Genomic DNA, 20,760 nt, shown 5'->3' on the forward strand with positions numbered 1-20,760 from the left:
ACTCCCCTTGGGAAGTGATGTACAAATGCTAGCACCTAGGCTACCCTTCAAAGCAATTTGGAACTCTTTCTGGAATGGCCATCAGAACTGTCGTATTACCCTTGATGTCCTGAATGTCCTCAAAGTGTCTTCCTTTCAATATTTCCCTTCTCTTCAGGTAAAGAAAGAAGTCCCTGGGGGCCAGATAAGGTGAGTAGGGAGGGTGTTCCAACACAATTATTTGTTTACTGGCTAAAAACTCCCTCACAGACAGTGCCGTGTGAGCTGGTGTATTGTTGTGATGCAAGAGCCATGAATTGTTGGCGAAAAGTTCAGGTCGTCTAACTTTTTCACATAGCCTTTTCAGCATTTCCAAATAATAAACTCGGTTAACTGTTTGTCCAGTTAGTACGAATTCATAACGAATAACCCCTCTTATATCAAAAAAAGGTTAGCAACATTGCTGCAACAAGTTCGTGAGTTTCATTGTCAGACCTCATATTAAAATTAGAAAGCCTTTTAATTAAAAATATATAGAAAACAAATGAGAAGAGAAGCTACAAAGTGGGAGAAAATGTTTGCAATACATGTAACTGACAAAGGACTAGTAAACAGAATGGATAAAGTACCCCAAAAGTTAACAAGAAAATGCAAACAACCCAATAGAAAAGTGGGTAAAAGAAATGAACAGGTATATCACAAAAGAGGAAACATAATGGTCAATCATCACATGAAAATATACTTAATATACATTGAAAACGCAATTTTATACCCACTAGGTTGGTAACACTTCAGATACATTCTATTTAAATAAAAAATGGTCATAAAAATAAACATACATTGACGAAGTTTGTACAGATAATTCTAAACATCAGTATTAATCATATTAGCCTATTCCATTGTACAGCCTTTACAACTTACAAAGCATTTTTACATGTTGACAAGAATATGGAACAAGAATTCTTATACACTACTTAGAGAGTATGAGAGAAAATGGAAACAATTTAAAAAATAATTTAGAATTGTATTATAAAATGGAATGTTTGATACCCTCCAAGCCAGCAATTCCATTTCTAAGTGTACACTTTCACAAAAATGTTGTAGAATTACACCAGAATATATTTATAAAAATGTGCATAGTAGTAGTTGTTTATAATAGCAAAAATCTGAAACAATTCAAATGACATTTGAGGGGAAAATGGATACATAATTTAAATTATATTATATTATTATATATTATTTATATTATTTAGCCCAACCAAAATTACATGTGCTCCTTTCCTTAATGTAATTTTAAAAGTTAAATATTTTATTTCTTGGTGAAGGAACATGTGTTCATTAAAGCACAACTGGAAAAACTCGGAAGCCAGATCAGTCATAGCTCCATAACTCAGACAACCCTATTAATTAACATGTAATATTTCTTTCAGTCTTTTAAAAATATAGGTTCCCTGCCTTTAAACATGGTTGAAATATATTTTTCTCTATAATTTTTGCCTTGGTTTTTTTATTTGGAGGATCTTCTATCATTATTTTCTATGGTACTATATACTTTTTATTTTATTATCAACTCTTTGGAATCATAACTTTAAGAGACATTTAATGTTTTCCAAGTAAATGTATCAGTTTATTTAATAATTCTCCCACAGTTGGAACTTTGAGGTTTTTGCAAATTTTTATAATACTACCTCACAGATACATTTTTGTGTATAAATTTTCTTTCGTGCTTAGAAATGATTTTAGGATAGATTATCATAAGTGGGATTAACGAGTCACGTTACTTACCAAAAGGAATGTACCAATTTATTCTCCCACAGTACCGAATTCACAGAATGTTGATATTGGGTTAGCAAGTGATAGCATACTGTCATAAAGCATAACATTATAGTTTTGGTGCTGTTGTTTCTAGTTTGTGTGAATGATACCACCTTCCATACAGGTGAGCAAGTCTGAAATATTGGAGACATCAGCGGTACTGGCATTTCTCTCGTCCCCCACATGAGATCCAACACCACTTCTAATGGCTTTTCCATTCCAAATATTTCTCAAGCCTCTCTACTTCTTTCCATTTTCATAAATAACACCCTTGTCTCTTCTAATCGAGTTCCAACACTGCAACTATCTCTTTAAAACTTTTATTTAATTAAGATTATAAAAAGAATACCAAAAGCAGAGTATATCATCCATCTTGCGTGCTTATCACTCAGTTCTATTAAATTCTTACATTTTTACCAATGTTGGGTCAAATTCTTTAAAAAAACGTTACAGAAATGTTGAAGCCCTGTGCACTGGAGGCCATTCCCTTCCCTTCCTCCATATTAGCCTGAATTTTCTATATTTCTTTCCTATATATCTTTTATATTAATGACAAGTATGCCTTTATCCATTAATATTATGACATGTTATTTTGCGTATTTTCAAACTATAGAGAAAAAAGATTACTGTACATTTTTTGCAAGTTGGTTTTTGCTCAGCATACTATTTTTGAGATTTAACCAGAGGAAAACTTATAGTTCCAAACAGTTTAATATAAATATATAAATTATGTATATAATTTTTGTTTCCATTACTCCTCTTATGTTCTGTACTGGCCTAGCCCTAGTTGACAACACATTCCTTTTTTATCTTTCTTTTCTTAGTGCTACTGAAAGAGTTCAACAATTTGAAAGGAAACATAATAAGCCCTAAGCAGAAAAAAACACCAATAAATAAATAAACAAATACATACATACATACATACATACATACATACATACATACATACATAAATACATAAATAAAACAAGCAGCTTGAAAATAGCCAGTTTCTCAAACTACACATTTTGGAATTTAAGAAAACCAAATGGTAACCCTGAAATCACTGCCGTAGGCCTGGTCTTCTTTCTTCCCAGCATCTCAGATTCCTTGTGTCTGATAGTCACATTCCAACCTGAAGAACCAGGTAAGTGATGTTTTCTAATCCTCTTAGGTACCGTTCTCTGAAGAAAAGAGACTGGGTTAAGAACACTGCCACTCTAAGGTCAAGTATGTCCCTGGGCAGAACTTCGCCTTTTTCCAGTGTTGTTTGTGATCTATCCTATGACTATGGACAATAGATATGTGTGCCAGTGTGGATCAGTTCAACCTCAAAAGAGAGAAAGAACTTCTCCCACTGTCCTCATACAGAGTTACCAGGCAATAGCTACATCGATCATGCTGCCTTCTCTTGTTCTTCCCTCTCCCTGTAGGAACGAGGTAAAGCCCCTCTGAGCCCTTTATTACACGATGGCACCTGTTCAGGCAGCAGATAAGGAATGACTGATGACAACAGAAAGAGACAAGAAAACTCCAAGAGTAGCTTTATGTGGAAATGATTGGCAAAACATCCCCTCCCCTGTCAGGCTAAGAAGACCTCCCTATACTGTAGCCTCCCTATATTATACAGGAACCTTGGGGTACAATTCAACATGTCTCTTTATAATGAAGAATAAAGCACATTTATCCTCTAAATTCTCTGAAATTTCATGCATACCTGATAGATCCAGGGAATATGTCTAGAAATTTTGGAGGAAACTGGAAAAAACAAAATGTGTAAACTACGTTTTTTTATTATTTTATGTAGTGTAACCAATTTACTGAGAAGTCACATGTTTTGAGGGATAAACATGAAATATTTGTACTTGTCTAATAACTGTACTCCAACTGGTTTGAAAATGGTTCCCTTACAGGTAGCTATCCATATCTAGTAAGTTTAGTTTAGTTAGTTTTTGGTTAATAAAACAGTCTTATATTGGGATATGATCTGGTCTTCTCTTGGTCTCAGAGTAAACCTCTTCTCCCCTCTTTCAGCACTACTTGGGAAATCTCTCTCTCTCTCTCTCTCTCTCTCTCTCTCTCTCTCTCTCTCTCTCTCTCTCTCTCTCGTCAGTGTGTGTGTGTATTGGAGAGTTACAGAGAAAAAGCTAGTCTGATGTTTTCTCTCCTCTCTCTCTTCTAGGTAGCAGCTCCTCTTGGTGGAGTGTGGGGTAGGGATTGAGCAGAAAGGATAAAACCAAATGGCTCCATATTTAATTTGATGAGGTTGACAGAATATTTAGGCTCCCGAGACCCTGGTGGACCATAGTTGATGGCCTCGTGGGAAAATTCCCCTTCCCTCCTCATTTTCTCTCGGCTGGTTGAATAATAAAATTGGCATGAGACAAATGAAGAAGAAAAAAATCAAATTTGGTGCACACAGGAATGCCACATACATGAGAGAGTCAGTGACCCTGCATACATGAGAGGTTCAGAGACAGAAAAGAAAACTTAGGTATATATAACATTCTGAGCCAAGGATGAGGTGAGGTACCTTGGGACTTCTCAGGGTTCATTGCAGGATGATAAGAAAGGCAAATGTTTGGTAATTAGTCATTTGCCCTGCCATATATGCGTATGTTACAAATGATCTTGATCAGGTTTAGGCAAGGCATGTTGGTTACATCTCCCTTTTGGACATTTATGATTTCCACTGCATCCCCACCACTGCAGAAAGATCAATTCTGGAGGAGTGAACCAGAATTTCATTGACTAATCAAATACCTACCCATTGTTTCCCATGTGGGGTAGTTGCAAAGATGAAGAACAAGAGGGTGTAGATGGCTGGTTTACTAAGCTTTAAGGAAGTTAAGGAAATTCACCATCATGAGTGACAAAGAAACGGAAGAACATAAAAAGCATCTCCCTTGGCTAAACCATTATTTGGGGGCTAACACAATATACCTGGTTAATTCCTTCATCCTTCGAGACTCAGCTTAGGGTCTCACATCTTCAAAGAAATGTTCCTTTATTTCTTCAGCAGTCTGAGTTAGAAGACCTACCTCATTGCTTACATGCACACTGGGCTTAACTCTGGCACAGCACATATAGTATTGCATTGCTTTATAAAGCATCTGTTTATCCCTCCTTCTCACCAGACCATGAACTCCCTGGGTAAAAAAGGAACACACCCTTTACTTGTATCCTTCACATTTAGTACAGTCCCTGACACAGAGAGTATTCAATAAATATTTCTGAATTAATATCAATATTTTATTTTTAGAAACAATGATAAAAGACAGTAAAGGTGTAGTAGCTTAAAATTTTATAAAGCAGAAAAATGAGTCAGAGTTTAGATGAAGGTTAGATGACTCAAGCTGGAAAGTCATGAACTATTTTTAGCTCCTGTCAACAGCTGGGAATCAACTCTGACCTGGTGTTTAATTTTCAGGGTAGAGGGGACAAGAACAACTGAATAGACTCTAAAAGTGATTTAATCACTGATTCTCATTCACCACTTGGAGCACCCATAGTCATTATCACCAAAAGCCATTTAAAAAGTCTTATGCTTGGTGTTCTGTAGAGCAATTTTAATGTTGATGATTACAAATCTAGCATATCTTCAACATTAAAAACACAGACATGTTTGCACATGTGCCAGGAAATCATGAGTGTCCCTTCTTTCAAGCAAAAATGTTAAGACTCCACTGATGTTTATTAGTCTATTCTGTGACAGTAACTTGGGCATGGATAAAATACAACCTACTAGTTAATTAATTGTGTATTCAATAAATCTTTTTTAAGCTATAAATTTTTATAAGGTTCTTTGGCAGGAAATATGGGGGGTTCAATATGGGACTCCCACTTGACCTTGATAGACTGTTACCATCTATGTATTTTAAGAAAGAAAAAAAAACTGGAAACAAAATGGCAAACCAAGAGCAAATGTAAATAAATACTACATTTCATTTTACAGATGAGGATTGTGTAGATGTGAAGAAAAAGATCTGAGCCGGTGAGACATGAGCTGATATTTCTTAGGCTCTGCCATGCTTTCTAGTCACATTGCCAGGCTAGGCTTGGAATAGAACTGTTAAGTTTCTAGTCTTTTCTCTGAAAACGTGAATATTTCATCAACCTACAGACATGTGGGTTTTGGATTTGAAAATAATGCACAGTTGATGCTTATTATTTGCAGATTTCATATTTGTGAATTGCCTCCTCGCTAACATTTCTTTAGGACACCAAAATCAATACACTTTCTTTCACGGTTATTCCCAGACATGGGCACAGCCCTGAAAATTTGGGGCAGATGTACGCAAGCAAGGCTAAGCTCCACCTTCTTATTTCAGCTTTCAGACTGTAAACAAGTGCCCTTTTCACAGACTACAAATAAACTATTTTTGTGCTTTTGGGGGTGAGTTTGCTATTTAAAAATGGCCCCCAAGCATAGCGCTGAAGTGCTTGCTGTCTCGTGTCCCAGGGAGAAAACATATAAGTTACAAAAGCTTAATAAGCTTCATTCAGGTGTGGGTTATAGTGCTGTTAGTGGTGAGCTCAATGTTAATAGGTCAACAATATATGTTAAGGTATCTTTAAACAGAAACACACAGAGAACAAGGTTCTATGTTGATCAGCTGACAAAGATGTTGCTTCCAGAGGGTCACAGGAACCAAACTGTATTTCCACCAGGAGCAATGGTTCAGTACTGTAAATCCTCCCTCCTTCCTTTCTCCCTTGATATTTGCCCTGGTGCAGTGGAACTCAGGGCCTACGTACTTGAGCTCAGTCAGGCATTTATTGGGCCCTGAGCCCAGTTGAGCACGCGCCCTGAGCCAGGAGCGGGCGCCCTGAGCCAGGAGCGGGCGCCGCGAGCCAGCCGTAAAAGCCCTCCAGCACAGAGTTGCCGGCAGGTGGCGCCCGGCGATTGGCTTCTTCCCAGCGTGGTCTGAGCCAGGTAGACTGGAAGGGGCGGAGGTAACCAAAAGCGGCCAGTGGTGGTTGCCCTGCGGTTCCCCACCCCCTGCACGCAGCAACTGGAAGAGGGCGCAAGCGGCTGGGCTGGCTGTGTTCTGAGCTCTGGCACGGCTGTCTGCTTCTCTTTGAGCGAGCCCCCCTGCGCTGAGTCCGAAGTCGGCGACCATGGAAGCACAGGCACAAGGTGAGTGGTCGCCGATCGCCCTAAGGGTCAGCTCCGGGGAACGCATTAAGGCGCTTTTTCTGCATCACTTAACTTCTCGGACAGAGTGGACCGGTGCCATCTTCACATGTCCGCAACTCTGCCCCCACCCGCGCCTGCGTGATAATTCTTGCTCCCCAAACTCAGGGCTTTCTGTGGGGCTGGGGACCAGTGAAGGAAACGTTCAATGCTTAGGTTCCTCCGCAGGAAATGTGCCCAGGGAATGCTCTACCCTTTTTCCCTAGCCAGTCGCCCCCGCTTCCTTAACCTCGCTGGGGCCCAAAGGACCTGTTGTGTAGGAGCGGGAATCCGCGTTTTGTTCCCTTCGCCTGGGGGAATAGGGAGGGAGCTCTACTCCTCCAGCCCTGGGCTCGCGTCCTGCAGCTCCCAAGTTCCGGGCTGAACGGCGCGCGCGCGCGCGGAGGTGGGGGCTCCCCCGAGACCAGGGTCTCTCCGCTACGAGAGCGGCTTGCCGCGCGGGGACCGGCCTTCTCAGATGAAGATAGCGTTACCGCACTACCCGCACGCTGATCTGCGCAGAACGACACGTGTATCCCGGTTTCCCACGGTTGGGGAGCGCCCTCTGCCTCCCCAGGGGCGGCCCCCATCCCCACCACCGCCTGACCACGGTCCGGCCGCCCAGCTCCCCATTCCTGGGTCATCCCCGACGGCTGGAGGAATCCCCGACGGCTTCTCGAAGGGCATCCTCGTGTCTGGGTTGACACTTGCACCAGGGTTAGGGAATTCCGATAGAATCGTGCTAGAATGGTAGTAAACCGACTGTAGAAAGGGGCAGAGACTGAGGATGTGGAGACGGACGAGACTGGACAGACGGACCCTGACTCTGGGCTGGGGTCTAGGGAACAACGTCAAGAAAGGATGAGGTGTAGTTTTATTCAGCCTTTAAAACAGTCGTCACCACCTTTCTTTAATAGTGTGGGAAATTCTATGATGGCTTTTATGATAAATAAAAAAGCCCATTAAAAAAAAAAAGATTCGTGATCCAATGCGCTCGCCCCCTAGGGGCAGAAGCCACGTGAATGAGAGCGGTTTGGCTGGTGCATCGGCCGGGAGCCCTCCAACAGGTTTGCTGCCAGGATGGATTACAATTGTCTGAACAGCGCGACTATCCTCGTTTGTTTCCTCAGCCAAGGTCCTGTTCATAAAGCTGCCGCTTCCAGTATTATTTTTTCCATTATCTAAATAAGAAAGAAGAATTCAACCAAGGGTGTTTGTGTGCGGAGTGTCTGGGGGGAGGGGCAGGGGAGGCGTTGTTGGTCAAATTCAAAAGCAGAGGTCGGTTTGGAAGCCTTCCCTCCTGAACTGAAGCAGGTGAGAGCAACACTGGAGCTTTCCAACCTGACTTGCAAATTAGAATCGTTTGGAGAGGTTACTGGCCCTTCCTAATCCCGGACCTATCAAACTAGAATCTCTGGGGCCGGGTATGGGTATATTTGAAAGCTTTCCAGGTCTATTACTTGGTTAGCTGGAGAAAAACTACAGCAGATAGTGTTCATCTGAACCCTCCGAAAGACATCCGAAACTCCAGATTGGAATCATGGTGCCGTTGGCTTGCTTTACTTGCGAGATTTACTTCACAAACATTGCCGTGCTTTCCTTTGCCAAGCACTGTGCTAGAAGAAGCAAACACAGACTTGATTCCTGCTTCCTGGAATTTACAGTAGAGGAAGAGACAGACATTGATTGGATAGTTTTTTGAAAAATGTGAAATCGCAGCTGTGTTTATGATAGGAAAGAGGGCCACATAGTGCAGTGAGAGCCTGAAAAACTTTAGGCCTGGTAGGTGGTAATGAAAATAGTGAAGTTTGCTTCCTGTGTCCTGGTTTCTGTTCTTTGGGCTTCACATGTGTTACTCATTTCTTCTTCACTACAGTCCCATCAGGTAGATAGTGTTCTCATTCCCATTAGAGAGGAAATAGGCACAGGATATAAATTCCTTGTAAATCAAGTAGGTAGTAGCAGAGTTAATGCTGTCAGTGCTCCATTCCCACTCAAAGCCTACCACCACTTGCAGAGGAAAGATAAAAACGTAAGTCTCCACCTCTCCCCTGACTGGCTGGAACCTGAGTGTGTGGGGAGGATGAGTTGTTTTCATCATTTAAGCAGCAGCCATATTAAGTTCTTTAAGAATAAAACTTTTCGCAAAATGTTTATATTAAAGGGAAAATCTGCTTTCCACTTGGCATATTTTTCTGGCTAAATGAATTGCCTCTTAGATTCTAAGAGAGTTCCATGTACAAGTTTGTATCATCAGCACAGTTTGTTTTAGAATTCTCTAGAGTGGGGATGGCTTATCTTTCTGCCTCTGGATCTACAGAGAGCAAAGATGAGTGAGGTTAAGTAGGCAGCTGCCGATGAGATGTCCCCCGTACTTTCCAGGAGACCACCAGGTACTATGGACATTATTTGCACATATAGTTCAAGAAAGGCAGTAGCTGGTCCTAGAAACTTTTCTATAAGTGGAATTCTGCAAATATGTTCTTTGAATTTGTAAAAGAAAAGATTACTTCAAGCAAAACAAGGATGCATTCTGGGATGTTTGTAGAACAGAAAATGCAGAAGTGGGATTATGAGCACAGTGATTCAATTAGGAGCTGCTGGAGAACAGTATGGAGTTGCCTCCTGCAGGATACCAGTGTTTCCGGGTGCTTTCTTGGTGCTAGATAATTTTGCTTTAATGTAATGATATATTAGAGAGGGAATTTGGTTAGTAATGTAGCATTTCCTCAAACATATGGCGGTCGTTTAAAATAAAAAGTTCTTGATCTTTTTAAACTACCTTTCTATATTTCATTTTTCTAGGGAATAACTTTTTTGTTTTTCCCAGTGTCTTTAATGGTTAAAAGAAAATGTTCTCTCCACTTAACCCTTGTATATATTCAGATTAATAACTATATTGGTTTTCTATGACTGCTGTAACAAATTACTATAAATGCGGTGGCTTAAAACAACAGAAATTTATTCTCACAGTTCTGGAGTTTAGAAGTCCAAAATCACCATCACTGGACTAAAATCAAGACATCCACAGGGTTTCAATTCTTCTGGACGCTCTAAGAAAGAAGCCATTCCTTGCCCCTTCAAGCTCTGGTGGCTACAGATGCATTTATTGGCTGTGCCACTTCAATATCTGCCTCTTCCATGGCCCTATTGACTTCCCTGCTGTCTGTGTCAAATTTCCCTCTGCCTCCAATTGATAAGAACAATTCATTGTGATTTCATTTAGAGCCCACCTGGACAATCCAAGATAACCTCCCCATCTCAAGATCCTTAATTTAGTTACATCTACAAAGATCCTTCTCCCATATCAGGTACCATTTACAGGTTCCAGGGATTAGAACCTGATGTCCTTGGGAGCCATTATTCAGCCTACTATAGTAACTAGTTTTTATATTCAGACATTCTACTCAGGAGGGTCCTCAGAAGTCCATGAATGACATAAACTAATAACTGTCAGATTAATCATACCTGATTGCAAATTCCACTAAAGTGAAAATGTCATATATACCTGACATTACTCTGCACACAGGACATTTATTTACCTTCATCTTGCTCCATGAAGAACTCATGGCAGTTTATATAGGTATATGAAACACAGCAAGATAAGGTAAATTAGAAAGAGAAGAAAGTAAACAAGGATAAGAACAGAAAATGAAACAAGGACTGAAGTGCTAGAGAAATAAATACTATTATATCCTTTTTAATCAATACTGCATGGAAAACAAATTCTTGCTTTTTAAACAAAGAATGTTATTTTGTTACAAAACAATAAAATAATTCCTCCTCCCTCTGCCAAATAGCAACAGGTTAAGTTTTTTATATTGTAATCAGATTTCCCAAAGGAAAAAAAAAGTCTTGCAAATTTCAGGCAATATAATCCTAAACCTCAAACACTGGAAGCTAGGTGTTATACATTTTGATTTATGATTTTTAAAAGTATCAGTAAAAACATTCTTACTGTCTTCAGAGGTACCTCCTGTTGTTTTATTTTCCCACAAAATAAAAGTTTTAAAGTAGGTAGTAATGTATACATAAGATAAAGTCAGTCATTTGCAATACATCATACTATTTTTGTAATTGAAATTCTTAACAAAACTAGTTATACAAATTATAGATATTATATATGGGAACTTACTTTAAATTGCCTTCCCTAAATACTCCTTGTTTTCTGATACTCTTGGTAGGCAGAATCTGAGAATTTACTTCAAAAAACTTAGATGCAAGAAAGTCTATTTTTGTGGCCTATGTTAAGATCTGGTACTTAGTGAGCTACAATAAATAGTAATTACTTCCACAACTATTGATTCATTAAATAAATATTTTTAAAAATATTTATTGATTACTGTAGTAAAAGCAAATGTTTGACAAGCCCTGACTATTGAGTGATAGCAGAAGATAGTGCTTAAAATTCCACAATCAAGGCAAACTGCCTGGATTTTAATCCTGCCACTGTCACCATTAATATGATCCTGAACAAGTTACTTGATCTCTGGAGGCCTTGGTTTTTCCGTATGTAAAGTAAGGATAATAACAGTGACTAAATAATAGTATTGTAATAAGGATTTAATGAGGTAATACAATCAAAGTTCTTAAAACTGTGCCCAGCACGTGGTAAGTACTATATAAACATCTGCTGTTGATTTCAGTAGCATATACCAAGAACTTTACATGCATTATCTTATTGAATCCTTACAATAACACTATGGGATAGATGCAATGACTGTGAAGACATTTTATAGACAGGGAAACAGAAGGTCAGAAGAATTAGGTAAGGAAGGCAGAATTCAGCTCCATGCCTATCTGAATCGGGAGTATGAGCTCCATCACTGGACTACAGTGTCCCTCAGTATGCGTAGAGCAACATATGACCATGGGAAACAAAGATGAATTCGACACGAGTCATCGTTCCAGGGAGGGTAGCAAAGGAGAGTCATCCCTGTGGGTAATGGCATATAGAACTGATGATGACATTTCCATCCCAATGGCGTTTTTAGGGTACTAACGTGCTAATTAGAACAAATTCACATTGCAGGTTATAATAACAATAATATTTTAGTGTTTTTTATAAAATGCCAGATACCATACTATGCACTTAAAAAAAATCATGTTATTTAATACAACAAAGTATGAGGAAGGTAATGTGATTTTCATTTTACAGCTGAGGAAACAATGACAGTAGTTATACAACTTTCTCCAACTCGTACAGCTTGGATGTGTTAGACCCTGGATTTGGAATCAGAGAGTTTGACTCCATACTTTAGGATTTTAATTACTATTCTGTACCATCTCCTTAAATTGGTGTGCCTAGCAGTCAGTGTATGAAGTAAATAATAGATTTTGCTTTATATTCTGTGTGGTCAAGGGGGTTTTAAAAGGGCAGAATTTAATTGTACTGTTCATCCCATATGTGGGCAGGGTCTAGATCTGGGGCTATGAATATGACCCAGACTACCTGAGGTCTGTAAGAACAAGCCCCATAATGTGCCAAGTTGGTGGGGGCAGAGTGTTCATGTATCAACAGCTTACCTTTTTGGTTCTGGTTTTGAGATGAAGAATTCTGTAAAAGTCACATAACATGTGATTCTTAGAACCAGTATAGAATTTTATCACACTGTAAGGAAAAACCAGTTCAAATGTGGAATGGTTCAAATATTATTCTACTTGGTGTTCATCTGTATCCAGTAATCTCAGGACTTTAAAATAAATAAAAGGCATAGGATCTGCGTACGTGTTTCTAGAAGGTTGGATCTGTGATGCCAGCTGAAAGGACGAATAATCTCAATAAGTATCCAGAAAAGATTTTTATAGTCTCATGACTGTTCTAATTACTTGTTTACATGAATATGGTTTATTTTGTTGTTTTTTTGTTTTCACGTTTTTTTGTGTTTTTTGTTTGTTCGTTTGTTTGTTTTTACTTAACAACCTCCCAACCATATTAGCACCTACTTTAAGAAGGTACCAAGTGGAAAAAAATCTATAGTGACAGGGTTTGTCCTTATGCTTTTGTAGCAATCTCTGTGTTAAATTTTCGTGATCTATTGTGGCAAATGAGGAAAAGATGGTGTCAGCTTCTGTCATTAGCCTGGCTCACTCTGCATGTATGCTGATGTCCACCATTCCCACGGTTCTAGAACGTCCCCAGCCACACTTTGAAGCCATTTCTTACATTTACTGAGTTGGCTACAGTTAAGAACACATAAAGGAGGACCCTATACCATGGATTTTCAAGCCGGTCATTCTAATTTTCATTGAACATTTAAAAAATCAAGTGTAATTTATTTAAAATATATGCATGAAATTAAGAACCATCATGATTACACCAGGGAAGGCAGCAGACCCTTTTAATGAATTTGAGTTGGCTAAAAGGAAAGCTTTGGGTCTTCAAGGAAAAATGAATTTTAAATAGTTTCTCACAGTATGAGTAGTTTATAAGTGTTGCCTTTTGATGCAGAGGAAGTGAAATTCCCAGAGTAAAACTACAAATTTCAAAGAATACCCCTTCACCACCAACGTATTGCTTTTTTCTCAAAAGACAAAAATCTTTGCTGTTTGTTTTATAGCCAGATAATGTGTCATCCACTGAAAATGTGTGTATATGTCACACCCCGTCACCAAACTTATCTTACCAAAGGTTATTTGTACCTTACACAAATTACATGTTCCCTGATGTGTACCTAAATGATAGAATCCTCCAATCCCTTGGAAACTGCAAAATGCATTTTTCTTATAATTAGAAATTTCTTTTGCCGGTCAATAGCAAGAACCTTTGTCAAGGCTCCTGGAAATGGAGCTGATTCATTCAAAAGGAAAAGACAACTTGGAACGGAGTCGTGGGAAGGCATCTCTTCAGATCTCTCAGTTTCAGAGTCTCTGGTTGTTGGATTTTTTTTTTTCCAATAATTTTTCCACTCTTTGAAAGACCTGAGAGTAACAATCATGAGAGCCGAAAATAAAGTTGTTTAGAAATATTTTCCATCATTTTGGCTGTTAAATAAATTCATTTCTACATGCAGACATCATGGAAAGATGGTTTCCCTTCCTTGGAGTTAGGACAGGCCAAGAGGAAAGTGGAGTCTTTGGCCCCTCTTATTCCTCTCTAGGTACCCCAGGGCTCAACTGGAAATTTCAAGATATCCATGCTTCCTGCAAAGTTTATTTCAAATGATTGGAAAGCTCTTAAGAGATGCTCCTTCAGGTTCCCACAGCCGGCTGTCAGTGACACTGTCCCTGAAAGAAGAGAGCATATTCTGAGGATTAGGACTTGCAATTTTTTCACTGTGACAGTTTAGAGAATGTATAGAAATAAGAACACACATGAAGAAGTCTTTTGAAATATGGTCTCGCCCTCTTCTCTCCAATGATGCCCTGTGCCTGCCTCTGCAGAGTTGGCTTCTGTCCTTAGATGTTTGTCTATTTTTATCCCTTCCTCTGTTATATATATGGATCTATTATACATGGCGGTTGTATATAGTGGGAAACATACTCTCATGTAATAGCTTTGAATTTGGGTTCCATTTGATTGGAAGAAAATGAACAGTAGCTCTCTTAAAAAAAAGAAAACTCCAGTGGTCAATTCTCAGTCCTCATCTTAGTTGACCTAGCAGCGTCACTTAGCACAATTGCTCATTACCTCCTCCCTGAAGCACTTTGTTCACTTCGTTTCCAGGACAGCAAACTTTTTTTCCTTTCTGTTTCACAAGCCCTGCCTCAGTGTCTACCTTACACTCCTATCTGCACTCACTGTCTTGGTGAGCTCCTCGTTACTCGTGGTTTTGAATTCCATCCATCCATTAACAACTCCCACATTTATTTTCCCCGCCTGGACCTGGCCCCTCACCTTCAGACTGCCCACTCGATATGTCTGCATGAATGTCTAATGAGCATCTTCAACTTAACATGTCTAACTTTGACCTTCTGATCTCCGTCCACCAAAATACCCCTAGTTCTCCCAAAGTTATCCCCATTTCAGTTAATTTAAGGTAACTGCATTTCAGATGCAGAAGCCCAAAACCTGTCCGCCGAGAGGTTTTTCTTGTTTGTTGTTTTTTTTTTTTTTTTTTTTTTTGCCCCTTTATCTTACCCCAGTCTGTCGTGGCAGCTCTACTTTCAAAATATATCTAAAGTCAAACAACTTCCCACCACCTCTGGGAAGAGGTACAAAGGATATTGCCTTTGTCCAGACCTCCGTCATTTCTCACCTGGGTTTCTGATGGAGTTTCCTAGCTGGTCTCCTTGCTTCGTCCCCGATCTACCTTCAGTCTGTTCCCAACACAGTGATCAGAGCGAGTGACCCTCTCAAAACTCATAGTATCATGCCACTTCTCCCATCAGAACTGCAGTAACTCCTCGTTTCATTCAGAACAAAGAGCGAAGTGCTTACCGTGGCTACAAGGCTGCTACGTTACCTGTTCCCCTTACTCCCCCAGCATTTCTCTGAGCTCATCACTTAATCCGCTCCTTGTGTACTCGCTTTACTGCCTCTTCATAGCCTTTCAATTTACTAATCTCTCTGCCTCAGAAGCTCTTCCAAGCCTGCGAGCCCATCCTTGTCCTTTTCCTTTTTACTGGCCAGTGTTATCTTTAGACCTGGCAACGGGACCCTGTTGTCAAGAGACAATTCTCCATAGGTCTCTCAAGGTTCTGCACTTCTCAGCAAAGGCATTCACAGCTAGTTTTCTCTAGACTGTCTTTTTTCTTTTCTCATTAAATTTATGGGGATAACATTGGTTAATAAGATAATAGAAGTTTCAGGAGTACAATTTTATACATCTGCATATTCCACTGTGTGCTCACACAATGTCTGGTTTCATCCTGTCACGATATATTTGACTACCTTTACTCTCTTCATCCTTCCCCCACCCCCTTTCCCTGGTAACCATTATTCTGTTGTCTGTTTTCTAGACTGTCTTTTAAGGATGTTTTGTATAGCAGGTAGTCGTGGAAGACAGAGATAGTCTCCCTTAGGGGCAGATTGATTTACTGTCTAGGATAATAAAGATAAGGTCTTCCTCTAGACCAGATATTGGGTTCAGATTTGCTAACAGCCCCTATACTCTCCTGAAATACACCCCACTGTGTAAACACCTGACTCACGCCACCTTTTTAGAGTTAGGGCTCAGGGAACTGGTGCAATGATGTTACTATGGCTGCGGCTATTGCTGGGAGTAGTTGGCTATTTTCTGTGACCCAGGAGTCGTGTGTCTTTAGCCAGCATCCATGAAACTGGCAGGCTAATTTGTCTGCTTGCAAGTAGGGTAAAATCTGACCTCCACTATTCTTGCCACCTATCCTGAGCCATTGACTTTAGAGGGCCCCGCTTTAGCCTTCTGTCTGAGCCTTGTCCAGAATAAGTCGTCCATAGGACCTCCTCCTCTAGACCATTCCCTGGCTACCTGGCACTCCAGAATCCTCTGCCCAAACAGTCTCAGTGTGTTGCCAGGCTTGCATTGCCTTCCATAGGCAGACCGTGCTGCCAGCATATCATTCCTAATCCCGAGAAACTGGGAGCTAGCTCTTTTTTTGGGGGGTTAGGGGGAAGGTGACAATGGGGCAAGCTCAGACATCCAGGCCAGAGTGGTGGTTCTCAAAGTGTAATCCCTTGATCAGCACCATCAGTTTCATCTGGGACCTGGTTTTCTATGCAGATTCATCAGCCCCACACTAGACCTCCTGAATCAGAGACTTTGAAGATGGGCCATCTGTGTTTTAATATACACTCCAGGTCATGCTGATGTACACTCATCTTTGAGGGTGCTGGCATTAACTCACTGGGCTAGGTTGTCCACGTACATATTCATGAAGCCCCTGTTGGTACTTGTGGTGGACAAACCCTAAGGTGACCTCGGTGATTGCTGACTACTGGTATTCACATCCTTGGATTGGATTGGATTTGAATGGATTCACATTCAAATTCCCCAAGATTTCAGGCAGGACCTGTGTGACTTGTCTCTAACAGAATATGACAGACAGGATGGGATGTTGCTCCCTTGATTACGTTACGTTCATAAGACTGTCTTGGCAGACTGGAACCCAGACTCCCTGTGGATTGACGACGTAAGCAGCCATGTTGGAGCATCCCACATGGCAAGGCACTGGGGGCAGCCTCTAGAAATTATGGTGTTTTCTAAGAGCTGAGGAAGGCAACAAAAACCTGGAGCCCTCAGGTCTATAGCTGTCAGGAAGTGAATCCTACCAACAACCTGAGTGAGCTTTGAAGTGAAATAGTTAGTCCTGTAGGTGAAAATGCAGCCTGGTTAACACCTTAATGGCAGCTTTGAGAGACCCTGAGATAGGACCAAGCGAAGCTGTTCCTGACCCACAGAAACTCTGAGATAATAAATATATTTTAAGCTGCTAAGTCTGTGGTAATTTGTGATGCAGCAGCTGATAACTAACACCACGCAGGGTCAGTGTGGGAAGGGAGGGTGGGCTGTGCGCCTTCCTTTGTGCTCTTGCCTTGGGCCTCTGTAGAAAGTTCACTTTGCCCCCTTGTCACACACACAGAGACACTATTTCCCTTCCTTTCTTTTTGTCTTTCTTTTTAGCAGCAATTTTCTGTCCCATGCGATATATTTCACCTGACTTATTTTGTTCACTGTCTCGTCCCACCCCTCCTAAATGTTAAGTTCCATGAGGCCAAGATATTTTATTGTGTTGGTCACTGCTTGATCTCCAACACCTAGAGCCTGACACACAGTAGGGGTTCAATCAGCATTTATTAAGTTAATGAAGTAAGCTGTAGTCTTCTTGAAAGTCTACTGGTTCCTTGTTAATACTTGACTGAAATAACAGGCTCTTCCTACTGTCTTATCAGTAGGAAGTTATCAGTAGGAAGTTCAGTATCAGATAATTTTATGAATGGTAAAAATAACTGTGAAGAAAATAACTGAAGCAGAGTAGTTAAATAAATGGGGGAGGGGGAAAGGGTTTTATCCCCTATGTTTTCCCCCATAATAAGTTCACCCTGGGTTTGATGTCCATGCAAGACCAACATCCGTCTACCAATATGACCTTTAACTATAACCCTGACTTTCTACTAGCAGGTCTCTTCTTATTCTGTGCAGCATGGCTGTTGTATGTGTCTGTATAGATGTGAGCTAATGCTTACAAGAAGAAGAAAAAGTGCAACTTCCCTGTGAGTCTGTGCTCCTCTCTCCTCCCTTCCCTTAGTTCCAAGGCTGCACTGGCTCAGTCTTTTGAGCCAAAGGACTTTCCACTTAAGTCAGACATGTGGTCCAGGGAATGATTTATAGGGGGCTGGTTGTCCTCTCCTACATAAACCTAAATGTGTCTCTGGGTTGTTAGTTATTCCCTGTTGTTTCTGTATTTGTCTTTTGATCAAACCCTTTTGGGAGGCAACCTGATGCAGAGAGGACACTAGCCTGGTATCCCAGAGGCCTGAGTTCTGGTTTCAGCTTTGTCACTATTCTGTCACTCACCTCTTGGGTCCTCTGTTTGCTCATCTCTTACCTGAGAGGGTTGGATCAGATTCCCTTGGAGGTCCTGACTAGCTCATTCTTAAGAGGCGCATTCAAATTCCTTCAACACATGTTGCTTTAAAATATATATAGATATATAAAAAATAATATAGATATATATAAAATACATATGTTATATATTTTATATATATATATCTATACATATTTTATCTATTATATTTATTATATTATCTATATAAATTTATAAAGCTGCTAGTCCTTAAACTATGTTTGATTCTATTTCCTTTGTGGAAAGCTTATAGCCAATTAGATGTTTTCAGTTTCTAATGTAATTCCTAAAATTTTATTCTGGATGTTGGTATTTCTCATTTAGGGAATGACTATATACCCCACATAAGCTATTTCTGCAGGCTGAGGAATTGACTATAGTTATGTGGGGAAAAGTCTGAAGGAATAAAGGTTTGGTCATATAAAGGGACTCTAGCCTCGTAGTGAAGAGTATGGATGTTGCCACAAAGATTTGGATTCATGTCTTAGTTCAGTCACTTCTTAGCTATGTGACCTTTAACTTACCCAAGTCTCATTTTGTTCATCTACAAAATGGTGAAAGTGGTGGCTGCCCAGTGGGTTTTGTGACAATTGAGTGAAGTGCTTATGACAGTGTTTGGGTACTATTATGAAAATTAAATGAGAAAGTAAGATTCATTTATTAATTTCTCATGAAATACGGATTGAGCACTCCTTGTGCTGGCCTCTGCAGTGAGTGGCTGCAGAGGAAAACCAGAGTGAATGAACCAAAGTCCTTTATTTGTGAACTTACCTCCCTATTTTTGTTGTAGCAGTTAGGGGTCAAGCTAATGCATTCTTTTATCGGAAAAAATCTTTGGATTTTGTACACCATCTACCATACAGTTAAAAAATAGCTTTCTGGAGTTAAGTAAAGATGAGTAGGTTGAAGATAGAAATAAATACATAAGTTGATAGAACTTGGATATCTGGCCCACATGCAAAGTTCTTTCTTGAAGCATAAATTTTACCTACCAAAGCACACTGAAATTTTGCTAACAAGACGATAAATATTTTAAATGATTCTCTTTTGGTCCTCCTTCATTAACTTGGACGAAAGCTTAAACATATGCATAGCAGGCATACAAAGCAATGTTCATTGTTTGGACACATTCTGAGAATGACACAGGTTAAATATTTTGCTTATGTTTCCATTGCTTCTCTCATAATAATGTAATAAATCATGGGAGGAAATGCCAGCAGTGATTGTCTTTTCAGTTAGGAGATCTTAATTCTGGTCTCTTGTGGCTGGGTTGTAGGTTATTACAGTGCAGCCTTTCTAAAGGAGTGCAAAGCCAATGGAGAAAGGTGTGTGTTCAGAATGGCAGGACTTTGCAGATCCTGGTGTCAGTGGCTTAGCAGCATGCTTGAGATTTCTGAGTATTTTGAAAAGCTTCTAATGACAAATGTAGATTTCTGCTATTGCTATTTTAGCTGTTTAAAAAATACGACATTAAGACATAAATAAAAACGTTACGTGTGTGTGTGTATGTGTATGTAATCCCATCACTGTCTATCCTCTTTGCTTTATTTTTCTTCATAGCACCACATTATTTTATATTATGCATAATTATTTGTTTTCTTTTTCTCCCAATGAGCATTTAAGCTCCTTAAGGGCAGGGACTGGGACTATTTTTCTTTATTGCCATATCACCAGTGTCTAGAAATGACTGGTTCATGGAAAGTACTCCATAAATACTTGGGGGGAAAACGATGAATGAATGAACTAATAGTATTGAGTAGATAACATCATATAGGACCCTAGCAAGGTGTAATCGGGGATGCACATTTCAACCTTTCTAAGAAATGAGTAGCTTTTACAAAATTTTTATTATAGCTTCTCATAAAAGCTCCCCAAATGAAAGTAGTGCTAGAGTGATAGTAAGAGCTCACAGTACTCCTCCACTGTCATTAGATGTCATTCTCGATGTGGAAATCCTGAAGATGACATTAAGCTTAGGAATCGGGGTATGTCAACGTAAAGATAGAAGTTGAGCTAAAACTAAGTTGCTCTTAAGACAAGGAGAGTGAGGGGGCTATGGAGAGGGTAAGGGGGACATACGGGGAGTAGGTGGGAAAGGGCTCACAGAGACTGAGTTCTGGAGGGGTCAAAAGTAAAGTGGGAGAGAGAAACTTAGGACAAGAGATGCTTCTAATGATGTTTTCCCAGGAAATGTTATAAACCATCTCCTGGTTTCCTCTATGGTATCTTTAATAAATTCTGCGCTGCTTATTCAAATTTTTTGTGAGAATAGAGTTTTGTTGCAAGACAGCTTTAAAAAAGTCACTGGATACTTGGTGTATATG

At 39.9% G+C, this 20,760-nt stretch overlaps 1 protein-coding gene across 6 annotated transcripts in view; it reads left to right on the forward strand.

Moving 5' to 3' along the window:
- Positions 1-6,723: 6,723 nt before the first annotated feature.
- The window catches only part of TPD52L1 (TPD52 like 1), an 87,054-nt gene continuing 73,017 nt past the window's right edge, over positions 6,724-20,760 (forward strand). For 2 of the 6 annotated variants that reach the window (XM_033102403.1, XM_033102406.1), the window contains exon 1: positions 6,728-6,913. In XM_033102403.1, the coding sequence (XP_032958294.1) occupies positions 6,895-6,913 (19 nt within the window). In that variant the 5' untranslated portion in view covers positions 6,728-6,894. Of the gene's footprint in view, positions 6,914-20,760 lie in introns of all 6 variants that reach the window. The other 4 variants (XM_033102404.1, XM_033102402.1, XM_033102405.1 and 1 more) reach the window with 4 other exon arrangements.

The sequence above is a fragment of the Rhinolophus ferrumequinum genome, chromosome 3, assembly GCF_004115265.2.
Source record: "Rhinolophus ferrumequinum isolate MPI-CBG mRhiFer1 chromosome 3, mRhiFer1_v1.p, whole genome shotgun sequence".
Classification (NCBI taxonomy): Eukaryota; Metazoa; Chordata; class Mammalia; order Chiroptera; family Rhinolophidae; genus Rhinolophus; species Rhinolophus ferrumequinum.